Here is a 12,720-nt window from a genome sequence, read left to right as displayed (position 1 = left end):
ATTCACCACCTGCAAGAAACATTAAAAGATCTCTGGTAAAGAGCCCCCTTGAGGGGCCCGTCAGGCATTGCAGTGCGGGCCTGACGTGGAGCAAAGCCTGATGATGAAGCATGTCACCGAATGGTTCTTGTTGTGCTCCAATACTCCCAGGGACCGGTTAATTCCCCCTAAACTGATTGAAATCAGTCACCTTCTTTGTGGAACTGTGTATCCCTTCTTTTGTGACTTATATGGGAGTACTATGCACAGGGCCCGTTATTAAACCCTCCTTTTCTTTGTATACAATATGATATACATAAAAAACAATATTCTCACGTCTATATTTTGTCCCTCAATGTCTGTATTTTGCTCATTCACCCTTGTCCAAAACTCAATTGCTCTTTGAGTGTTGTGTTTTAGAGGCTGTATCGTCTTTATATTCTGTAAAAGACAAGAAGCTAGCAATCTGGAGCCCCAATCCATTTTCTACTTTGCAAAAATAAAGCATGGGATCTTAAATAAACTTACTTCTGCATAAAGTCTTTTCATATAAGCAACCCAAGTTTCTCCCCTAGGCACCCACTAATGTTGGTGTGCTATTCGTTTCAGTAGTCCTTGTTGGCAAAGTTCCATTGAGTTGGGATTTTCTTAACACAATAAATATTGATGTAGGGACCTCAATCAAGGTTGCTGATTAAATTAGTTGAAGTAATCGCAACATTTATCCCTGACTTTGCTCAGAAGTATAAATATAAGAATAAGAAGTCAGAAGAACGACAATATGGATCACGTGGCACATGCTTCTATTAATACACTATTAACTCTGCAAGAAATTATATTTACACCCCTGGTGAAATGGTGAGATTGACACTGCCAATCGGAAGAGGTAAAATGCAGTCATTAACTTCTGTTACCTGCCTGCATTATCAGCATTTCAGTTGTCTGCCTGAATTGATGGAGAAGGAGAGCCTGGGGAGCCAAGGGTGGAAGACACAGGGTTGCAAAGGGTTTTATGTCCGTGTTGTGTTAATAGCATTTGAAAGTGCTAGGGCCTAAAAGTTGGGTATGACTTTTATGTAGCAAGTGAAGAGAACAAGACTAATGGACAAACATGGTTTCCAGGGTGGGTCCTCCTCCCAAGAATATGTTTTAAAAAATTGACAAACGGTGCATTTGAAAGCAAATTATTTTAACGAGAATGCAAGGTTCATAAAGCACTGCAAATGTATAGCCTTAAAATATTAAACACATTAAAAATCGGGCCATACCTTACTGCAATAATATATTTAACAGTTATTTTTATGTGCAAATTGTACAGCGTGACAACTTCAGGCCCTTTAAAGTGAGTGTGTGTGTTTGTGCAGTGTCCTTGCACTGCATGCAGCATCAGCTTTCGTAGAAAATGTTCTAACCAGGCATCGGGAAGCACTCACAGCTGCTGGCTGCAATCAGTCATACAGAAATATGGGCAGACAGCTCTCTAAAAGGGACATAAAAAATACATTTCTGTGATTCCCTTAGCGTGCCACCCTACCTGTATTTTGGTTTCTGTCTGAGATGCTATTGCATCCAGAAATATAACATAGCAACTGACATGAACGCAAAAAACTTGTCAGTCCTATTGGCTTTGTCAAAAGTTATTATCTGTTTAGATAAATGAATAACAACAATGATTTTTTATAAATCATTAAAATTGGAAATGTTTCAATTCTGAAATCGTGAGACTATGAATTAAATACTATCGAGGCCTGTGGAAGGTGTATGGCCTTCAGTTATGTGTCTTGTATGTTAGATATGTATGCCCTTTTTCTCTGCACATCTCATCCATCTGCACATTTTCAATCTCCTCTCTTTCTTCTTCAGCGCCTTCTTTTTACTCTTGCCTGAATGCATTTCCTCGCATTTCCCTCATTTTACCATCTCAAACATACACTGCACTCAAACACATTTGAGCACTTTATTTCCTCTTGCCTTCTAAATATTTTTACCTGTTTGCACAACCTTCACACACATTTACACTGAATATCAATTGTAGCTATTATACATGACCATAGTTCTGTGTGCACTGCGCTGCGCTTTGCCGGCTTCTGTGCCAGCGCTCTCATTCAAAGCCCTTCATAAACACCTGGCATGAGTCAAAGTATGCACTATGCAAGCAGGAGTAATAAAATGCACAAAAAAGAAACACAGCATGAAAAAAGAGAGAACAAAATCACTGACACACATTACCTTAACCTTTCTAACATTCATTGGCCAAGATTTATGACAAGTGGTGCTTCACATTGTGAAGCGTCACTTTTCTTGCGCCCCCTTGCGCCCCTCTAACGCCATCATGTGTGCTCCATATTTAAGATACAGCGCACCATCGCAGTATTAGGAACAATAGCATCAACATTTTTTACGCTTTTGTGGCGCTTTGCTCATCAGCATCAAAAATTCTGATGCTAGTGGAGCAAAGTGCAAGGAGGCCCATTGATTCCAAAGCGTTAAAAATGATGCAAAAAATAGCCCAATTAAATCTTGTACATTTCATTGCACCATTTTTGCGGGATCCTTGCGCGGGAACGTTCCTTTATATATATTATGCATGGCGCATGTATAATGTGGAGTAAAGGATAACAAAGTGGCTCAATGCATGCATTGCACCACTTTGTAGATATGGCGTGGCATTTTTGGCAATCTAAAGCCACATTAGCCTCAGAAAAATGACATTAATGTGGCATTGGATGGCACAAGACCATCCTTAAATTTGTGCTATTGTTCGCACATCTGTCCATGTTTTTGGCATTAATGTTAAGGGCATGACGGCAGGGCCAGTTTTCAACCATACAGCAGATAACTGCCTTTCCTATAAGCACATATTTCTCGCTTTACTTGGATATGTAAATAAAAATTGCAAGGAAATCAGAACCCTGCTCATCTTTTGGAACAATTTAGCAGAGGAACAAATATAGCAGCTCCACTACTGAAGAGGCCAGCGATCTGCAGCCAGGTCCTAGGGTGTCAACGTGGGGGAGGTTAAGGTGACTAGGGGTATCATCACAATATTAATAACCCAAGATTAGCATTATAACACTTACCATTTCTGAGGACGAGGCACTAAACCAGACGTGCTTGCAGTCACTCTGTTTGACTTTTTTGCTTATGCATGGTCATCCCCAATCTTTTTGCCTCCTGCCTCCTATTTGTTTCTGACCTGTTGCTGTTGGCTTTTGAACTCTGAGCACTTTACCACTGCTAACCAGTGCTAAAGTGCATATGCTCTCTGTGTAAATTGTATGTAATTGGTTTATCCATGATTGCCATATTTGATTTATTAGTAAGTCCCTAGTACAGTGCACGAGAGGTGCCCAGTGCCTGTAAATCAAATGCTACTAGTGGGCCTGCAGCACTGGTTGTGCCATCCACATAAGTAGCTCTGTAATCATGTCTCAGACCTGCCACTGCGGTGTCTGTGTGTGCAGTTTTACCTGTAAATTCGACTTGGCAAGTGTACCCACTTGCCAGCCCTAAACCTTCCCTTTTCTTACATGTAAAACACCCCTAAGGTAGGCCCTAGGTAGCCCCAAGGGCAAGAGGTGCAGTGTATGGTTAAGGTAGGACATGTAGTAATGTGTTTTTTATGTCAGTGAAATATTGCTAAATTCGTTTTTAACTGTTGCAAGTCCTGTCCCTCTCATAGGTTAACATGGAGGCGACCTTTAAATCTGATTAAAGTGTAGATTCCCTTCGGGAGCAGATGGACATGGGGAGTTTGGGGTCTCTGACCTCACAATTTAAACATACATCTTTTAGTAAAGTTGATTTTAAGACTGTGTGTTTAAAAATGCCACTTTTAGAAAATTAGCATTTTCTTGCTTATACCATTTCTGTGACTCTGCCTGTTTGTGCATTCTGTGTCTGGGTCAGTTTGACAGTTGAGCTGGTTGCACCTCACACTAGACAGTGACACAAAGGGAGCTGGGGTGTAGTCTGCATTTCTTGATGAGCCATCTGTGCTAGGAGGGAGTGAAGGAGTGGTCACTTACACCTAAAAGGGATGTGCCTGCCCTCACACAATGCAGTCTCCAACCCCTTGGTGAGTGTCTGGGGCTTGGCCTGGGCAAGGCAAGATTTCACATTCAAGAGAGACTTTGCTTTGAAGTAGGAACCTCTGCCTGGAGAAGAGCTGAAGAACTGAGGAAGAAGGGCTGCCCTGCCTGTGGCTGTGCTTTGTGGAGCTATCCAGCAGTTGCTGCTTCTGCCAGAGTAAGAGGGCAAAGACTGGACTTTGTGTGCCTTCAATCTTGTGAAGATCTCCAAGGGCTTGATTTGGAGCTTGCCTCCTGTTGTTTGAAGTCTCAGGGACAGCAAAGACTTCTCTCTGCCAGCACCTGGAGTCTCTGGAGAGACTCCTACTCTGCCCTGTGGTGCCAATCCAGTTACTGGGACCCTGAAAGGAGAAGCTGGCAGCCCAAGAGTGAGTAATCCACACACAGAGCGCCGTGCGCGGAGAAGATCGAATCGACTGCGATCTGTGGCTGAAGAAATGATGCTCGACGTAAATGTGACTGAAGAATCGACGCACGGAGCTGGAGAAACGATGCACAGCATCGCTGATGGAGACTCGGAGGGCGAAATCCGCGTTGCGTGGTTTGTGAATCATCGTGCGGCTGGATTTCTGATGCAAGTACCGCTGAGTACGTAAAAACAACGCAAGGCCTGCCCGGACCCGAGAGTGCTGACCAGATCGACGCATCGCTCTACTGCGGCAAGAAGAAACGACGCTCCCGATCCGATGAAAGGAGAAACAACGCAAGGTCCCACTCGTGAGTGGAATTGATGCATCGCAAGCCCTTTTGACGCACACTCGCCCTGTGGGGTTATTTTTGACGCACTCAAGGTACATTTTCACGCTAACAGTGTTAGTGTGTGTTCTAAACTACATAAAGACTCTTTTTTGCTTTTTAATTGATAACTTGCCTTGTGTATTGTAGATTTTTGTCATTTTGTTCTTGTTTTGTTTAGATAAATATTCTCTATTTTTCTAAACTGATGTTGTGTCATTTTGCAGTGTTTTCATCAAGTTACTGTGTGTGTTGGTACAAATACTTTACACCTAGCACTCTGAAGTTAAGACTACTGCTCTGCCAAGCTACCAAGGGGGTAAGCTGAGGGTGATTCTCTTTTACCCTGACTAGAGTGAGGGTCCTTGCTTGAACAGGGGGTAACCAGACTGTCAACCAAAGACCCCATTTTTAACACACTCCTACGACATGATGATTGGGAAATGTTGGGATTGTTGCCTGTGAATGACAAATGCCTGCCCTCAGACATGGTTGAAGACTCCAACGCCCGAAACCGTGATGCTACAAGCATCACTGGCCTATAGTGGGTACTGACGTATACCACAATGGAAATGAAGGGCTTTAGAAAGCTAAGCCCTGTCTCATGCGTCGCAGCGCAGAGAAGTTGATTTACTATCATATCGCTAAGAAATGGATCTATTTAATATTTTTTTAATGTTGATGTGCAGGAATTTCAGAGGGGCGCAGCCACTTAACCCTAGAGGGGAAACCACCCCGCTGAGAAGTCATGAAAGCCACGCTAATCAATCTTCACTATCATTTTAGCCAAGGCAAATCATCATAGGGTTGACATTATTCAGCCATTAGCGCCCATGAGGATGCAGGCAGCTCTTACATTTTTAATAAATGCTTTACCTAGCAAATATTAAATGCTCATTTATAATGTCTCCTAATTGACATACATTGTATACAGCTATTCTTATTAATGCACTGAACTCGGTCTATTTATCAGCATCATGAAATGTCTGCTTGACACTTCTATTTTATTAAAAGGTGCTTTGGAGAGAGTCTCGACGAATGCGGGATATTAACTCACCATTTCATTTGGGAATTAGTGTTCCAAACCTCTTATGCCCCTGCTTAGGGACAGAACAACCCATCTTGTCACTTAGCTTTAGAAGGCTCCCAGGTGTTTCTAGCTACTTGTTCTATTATTTGCTCTTTGCTAACTCCATTATCTCTAAACCGAAGTTAAATATCCTGTGAATGTGTTGGGGTGACACCTACTCTGTTATAACTTTGTACAAGAGCCAGTATCAAGGTTGTACTTTGCCCACTTCTTCCCCGACCCCAAAGATGGCCAACCCGTGCTCTATTGCATACAGTCCCAGTTATGACTAAATGCATATTGATAAAGATTGTTAAAAAAACTAGTATATTAGTTTTAAAACACAATATAATTTTATTCACTAAAAATTCTCTCTTTTTTTGCTTGAAATAACAATCACAACATTTGTTGACAAAGTATTTGCAATTAAATGTGCACATCGGGAAACTTATTTTTTCATGTATTCTTTTTTAGCACAGTTTAGTGACTGTGATAAAACCCACAATCAGCTGTCTTTAGACCACAAGCTAAATATGTATTGGTTCAGTAAGGATGATGCAGTGAGCAGTTATACCCATGTGATGCTACGTTGTTTCTCATTACATACTGTTTGCATTCTAATGATCACTACAACCCTACACAGGACCCGGATGGCCCTGGCTGATTTTCTTTGCTGCTTTATTCTCCTAACTTTAGTGGGAGGGTAAATGCACCACCTAAGGAAAGTAGGCTATCTGCTGTGGTCGCAATAGGAGTGCATATGACTTAACTCGGTACCCTTCAGGGATCATACATTGTTCTATCGATCATTTTCTTTCTGATGGGGGATCCCACCATAAGGTGCAAAGGATGCAGGGGACTCTAAAGCTTTAAACACCAACTGGAAACCAAAGACATTAGTATGCATATTTACTAATCTTTAATGCAACACAGGGCAGCTAGCACAGTTGCTATGTTGTGTTGCATGAAAGGGAAAGAGCAGAAATGCTGCATGTTTACAAAGATATAGTTCTTGATAGTTCAAGGGTACCTGCATTACAGGGAAGATGTTTTTTGGGCAGGAAGGGACACCTTCTCACACAAAACAATCTTTAGAAGCAATTTCCTCTTTCTATGTGGACCTGCAAGTGAGAGAGAAAGTGGCAAGAAGTGTCTGGAAGTCGGTGAAAAAGACATGAGGATGATTCAAGACGATTCAGCTTGGTATTCTGTGTGCCTGTGCTGGCCGCAGGCTTCTGAGCAAAGCTTTGGGCACCAGCACTTATACTTCAACAAATTAAGCATTGAACCAGGCTCGAGTATTTCATCACGGAGAAATTATTAGATTGTTTATAGCAAGATTCTCCCTCCATGTACATGTGAAAACAGGGGAACACAGTGACCTTATCCCAGCGATGACGCACGCACGCTTTCCAAAGAGAGCTCCATCAAGCAATAGGTAACTATTACCTTTGCATTTCTGACCATAGTACAAATTAAAGAGCCACTGAAACAGTTGTTTAGTTGCCAAACCAAAAAAGCAAACCGCTGCATCCATGTATACAGACTGGCCAAACAAGCAAAATTCTAGCAATCCCGGAGCCAGGGGAAGCTAAAACAAACAGCCTACAAAATTTGCGCTATATTGGGTGTAGCAATGTGCCTACTTTTCTAGGAAATGCCTTGCTTACATATGGCAGACCAGGCAAATATTTAGCTCGTACTGTTTCTGATAATGGTTTTAATGATGAGCTGTTTAATTCTTATACAGCTCACAATTTAGAGAGGCTCCGTTGACTTTAGGGCAACTAAAGGTAACTTACGACAGTCCCTGTTCACGACCCATACCCCCAGATATTTCTGAGTTGTAGCCATGGACATAGTTTGATTTTTGAGAAAATATGCATCTTTTTTATTTTTTAGAGTTTTTCCATGGAGAGAGTGTAGGAGTTGTGTCCATGCTATGCATCTTCATTGTGTAGACGTATGTTTGGAAAGCCAGACATACTCGAGGTCGCTATAAACTAGGTTTAAGTTAAAGTCACCAGTTACTATAAAGCTATATTTAGTACATTGTCACTAATCCAATTTGTTGAAACCAATTTGTGAGTGGGAGCTGGATCGATATAAACATCAGTTCTTCACTGGAAGTTTTTCATTTATAGTCATGAAATTTAGAATAATTCCCTGCTGCCGGTTACAGACTACTTTAAATCCGTAATAAAAGTCCTGCATTTCCACCTTAGATAAATAGTCTTCCCAGCCTTTCCAAACTTTTTGGATGATGTCAGATTGATAAAAAGCCTGTCACAGTACTAAGTTGCAGCATCAAGAAAATCAACCTTCTATCTGGACACAACGAAAGACTAACGTATAGAAAATGAGGACAAAATGCAGCCTGCTAGACCTTAACATTAGAAGAGCTAAAAATCACTCTCTAGGTGTTTCCAGGAGTTCCCATCTCCCAAGATACCTAGAAGTGGGAATTGCTTCAGAGAGTTAGGTACTTTTGAAGGATAAGGTCAGATGTAGGGAAATCATACCTTGAATTGGTTATGAAACAGGTACAAAGCCTGGAAGGAGGATGGATAATTTATGAATCCAATGACGTTTACTATGATGGAACACTGGGACTACAAATAAGGAACCATTGCTTCTAATCGTAGATCTTCATTAGTAGTCATAGACATTAAAGTAAAGTAGCAAGTTAATAAGGCTCTCTGCTATAAGGGAAAAAGAAGAAATAATTCCAGAATTCAAACAGCTTTTCTAATAAGAGAATTAGCCTGAAAGACTTCTCAAAACAGCTTGAACAACACCAGAGTCTTCTCTCGTGTCAGAATCTAGATAATAATGTCTTGTGAAAGTATGAACAGACTTCCATGTGGCTGCCTTAGAGTTATCTAATGGAATACTCTTGAACTGGGCTGCAGTAGCTGCCTTCTTTCTTGTTGAATGAGCTTTTGGTCTGCCTAGTAGGGATTTATTAGTCATCTGATAACTGAAATTAATGTAGGTGAGCATCCAGCAAGAAAGGTACTATTAGAAGTAGCTAAACCTATGTATCTAGGACCATAAATGACAAAACAATTGTAAGATGTTGGCAAGGTTAGAAACCTGTCTAGGTAAAATGGCAAAACCATACTGACATTTAGTGAATGCAGGGAGTGTTCCATCAGAGTGAAAGGATTACTAAAGTGTACTGGTTTGGTAAGTGAGATTAATGTGGCATTCTGAAAGTATCATAAGTAAAAAAAAAGATGCATTGGGCCTTCACAACCACCCTGTTTGAGTGTATAGGCTTCCAACGCTTAAAGGGCCTACATTTAACTTTTTGCATGTTAGAAAGTAATGACAGCCAAGTAAGCTTTCTTTCAAGATGGATACCACAATGAAGTCCTGCATATGTGCTCAAGTGGAGGAGACATCAATTTGGAAATCACCACCTTTAAATTCTATGAAGAAGGAGGAGGTTTCCGATAGGAGGAAAAACTTTCTTCTAGCCTCCAGGCAGTCTTTATTTAGTGGGATCTTGAAGAGTTATTTTGGCGAGGCCTTTTTGTGCATGCAAGGTAGACTTTTATCTAAGCAAACTGCAGCTGGTCAGGTGGAGCTAGGATGTCAAGATGACACTTTCCATTCCAGGCAGGAAATATGGTTCTGATCTTGCTGTTGACACCATGAGGATAACCTTTCCCATCTAAATGCACAAACAAGTTTTTGTTTTATTATATTTTTTTCTTGGTCGTCATTTATAGCTTGTAAAATAAACATCGAATTTGTGGTTCAGAGTTTGAGCAGAAATACTTTTATGCTTTCATGCAAACTTTTTAGAAAGTTCACTATTTTTGTGTTCTGAGATAGAGGGATTTCCGTTGACAGAAATACCTCTCTCCTTTGGCAGCCTAGTACAGGATATCATTGTTCTTTTGGATCTGAGGAATAGGTATGTCTATGCATGTCCCAGCAAAGTGTTGTTTCTCTATCTGCGGTTCAGAACTTAAGTTCAGGCTTCGTGGGTGGGTTCATGTAAACAATTAGACTGCAAATATACACTACCAAAATATCCAACCCATATAAGCCTCAATACAGGAATGTTGAAATGTACCTAAATCTACTGCCAAGCACTTGCTTCGTAATATGCTATGAAGTTCTAATATTAAATCAACCCTGTCCTACAGCGAGTTAGTGAGTCTCACTGAATCCGAATTTCAAGTATGCGGTTAGCTTTGTAGGCAGATATCTATGTGTGGTCTATATCTTCAATTTCTATACGTCTATTTTTCCAGTCTGTAGTTTCGGTCATGGAATCCACCTTGTATGATTGGCTCAATCCCCTAATTCAACCAATAACGTGGAAGCAGGCTAGAATAAATTAATCTTTGCATCAGTTGGTGCTGGTGATGTAACAGTTCAGGCAAGGGTAAAGAACAGTGAATGCGCAAACCGCCGGCATTCAAATTACTTTAAGTGCACCCAGAAATCCCAGACAAAGGTACACTCTAATCCAGGACCTTCAAACTAAGGGCCATAATTATAGGCCCCTAGTGCCATTTTGCGCATCATTAACGTCATTTATTTTGACGTTAATGTGGCCCAACGAGGCCAAAATCCCTGCGCCGTATTTACAGAGTGGCGCAATACATGCATTGCGCCACTCTGTAACCCTTTGCGCTACATTATGCCTGCACCAGGCATAATGTATGCACAGAGGGCGTTCCCTTGTTAGGGAAGCCGGACAAATGGCGTTAGGAAATCTATGAGATTTCCCTGCGCCATTTATTACGACACTTTTAACGCCTGCTCAAGAGCAGGCGTTAAAAGGGGGCTTCCATTCTTATGGGCCCCTATGTACTCTGCAGTAGTAGCGCCCATATTTTAGTGTACTCCTGCAGAGTACATCAATAGCATCATAAAAAATGACAGTATTGGCCCATACCCTGCGCCATGGTGCGCCATGTTGTAAATACAGCACACACATGGTGGCGGTAGGGGGTGCTAAGGGGCGCAGGGAAAGTGGCGCTGCACTAGGCCATAAATCTGCCCCTAAGTCTGTTCCCAGGGGACTATGTTCCGTTATTGCGTTATTGCTGTAGCATTGTATCCTGACTGCTTGCATTTTGGATCTAACGGTGAACTCAAGTAACGCATGGTAAACTTCGGGTTTCCAGTTTTTGTTGTGGTCGGTGCCATTTGATTAGTTACTGTGGCCTCGTTCCCCAAAGTAATGAACAGTTTTGAGTAAGTTTACACTTTTGAGTAAGTTTACTACCTTTCAGTGTAAACAAACTACACTTTTGTAGTAACTTACACTTTTGTAACTTACACTTGTGTTGTACTTCCAGCACCTCACATGGCTAACCACTGGTACTGCAACACCCTATCATAGAAAGCATTGAGATAGGGCCTTAAACAAAACCTCATAAGAAATAATGTCCATGTGAATTATTTGAACTAGTTAAACATATAAATACAAATAATTTCATTTTAAAATATATAACAATAGGACCTCTATTATTAAATTATAAAATATTTAAGAGAGTAATACATTTAAAGTTATAGTTATTCACCATTACAGTCATTTTAATAAATAAAGTAATAGGTTAATGAATAGGTAGTATTTTCATATTTTTGTAAACTAAATTTATATTTATTTACATTTTTCACTCATTTAACATGATTTCCTTTGGGGTTTTATTTTTACCTCCATTACTTTCTACGAGAGGTTGTTTCAATACCAGTGGTTAGCCATGTATAGTTCTGAACTTATTTCAAAAGTTATTACTAAAGTGCAATCTATGAATACCGAAAAGTAATAAACTTAGTGCAAATTGTGAAACAGGCCCTAAGTGTTTATAAAATAGTACAAGTCTGGCTGTATGCAATCCCTATTTGGAGATGATTAGTATGTGCACAAGACGTGCATGTTTTTCTAAATGTGTTAAAGTGCCCCACAAGTGCCGGTTTTTCTAGATTTAACTCGACATCCATCTTTTACAGACTATGCAGAGTTCTTGTTCCTGGGGCTTTTTCTCTTGGAGATGGCCTTTAAGATGTATGGAATGGGCCCTCGTCTCTACTTCCACTCTTCTTTCAACTGCTTCGACTGTGGGGTATGTAACATAGAGGGTGGAACCAACAGGACTTGCATCTACTGATAATATGTGGGACTGAATGCATTGAAACTCACACCTCATTATATGAAATAGGCACAGCAGAGGAAGAACTCTGAATTTGATTGTTTAATACGAATTCCAGTGGCCTCCAGGATGCACACGAGTGACATGGCAGGATAGAGCAGCAACTCCAAATCTGATTGGCAGGCAACAGCAGTCTTCTTCAGCCATAACCTCCTAAATCTGGTTGTCAATAGCTAGTATCACTAACAATCAGCCACGCCCACTAGATGCAAGGGACCTCACAACCTAAGCACCTTTACGTGCTCTAAATTGTGCACACCAGTGATAAGCCCTCACATTCAGAGGGTCTAAAGGCAACAAAGTACTCCCTCAGCAGAACATATGACTAATAATTTCTCGTAATTTGCCGTACCCTTTCCCAGTCATGCTCACTAATGACAAGGGGGGATCACTTTGTAAAGGTTCAAATGGATGCTGCTCTCCATGACACAAATGTCTGAAGGTAACAAGGCCACCCCAATAAACACACTAGTCGTGGAGCATTGTAGTGTTAGTGTAGGATAGCAATACATCTCACACTCAGCTATGCACACAAGTAAAAGTGAGCCCCGCAATCAGAGAGTCGCAATGCACATAGACCCAAACCAGGCAGTGCACATTATTGATGGAGAGTCTTACATCACCAAGATGCTGCAGGACTTGCATGCAGCACAGTAGCGACACAGTG

The 12,720-nt window shown here is 41.1% G+C and overlaps 1 protein-coding gene across 1 annotated transcript in view; it reads left to right on the top strand.

Moving 5' to 3' along the window:
- Positions 1–12,720, top strand: part of CACNA1E (calcium voltage-gated channel subunit alpha1 E) — a 1,379,194-nt gene that overhangs the window by 784,388 nt on the left and 582,086 nt on the right. The window contains exon 12 of the mRNA XM_069233198.1: positions 11,854–11,966. Coding sequence (XP_069089299.1) covers positions 11,854–11,966 — 113 coding nt within the window. The remainder of the gene's footprint in view (positions 1–11,853; positions 11,967–12,720) is intronic.

The sequence above is a fragment of the Pleurodeles waltl genome, chromosome 4_2 (assembly GCF_031143425.1).
Source record: "Pleurodeles waltl isolate 20211129_DDA chromosome 4_2, aPleWal1.hap1.20221129, whole genome shotgun sequence".
Classification (NCBI taxonomy): domain Eukaryota; kingdom Metazoa; phylum Chordata; class Amphibia; order Caudata; family Salamandridae; genus Pleurodeles; species Pleurodeles waltl.
Note: the sequence above shows the minus strand (reverse complement) of the source record. Positions and strands in the feature narration are given on the sequence as shown.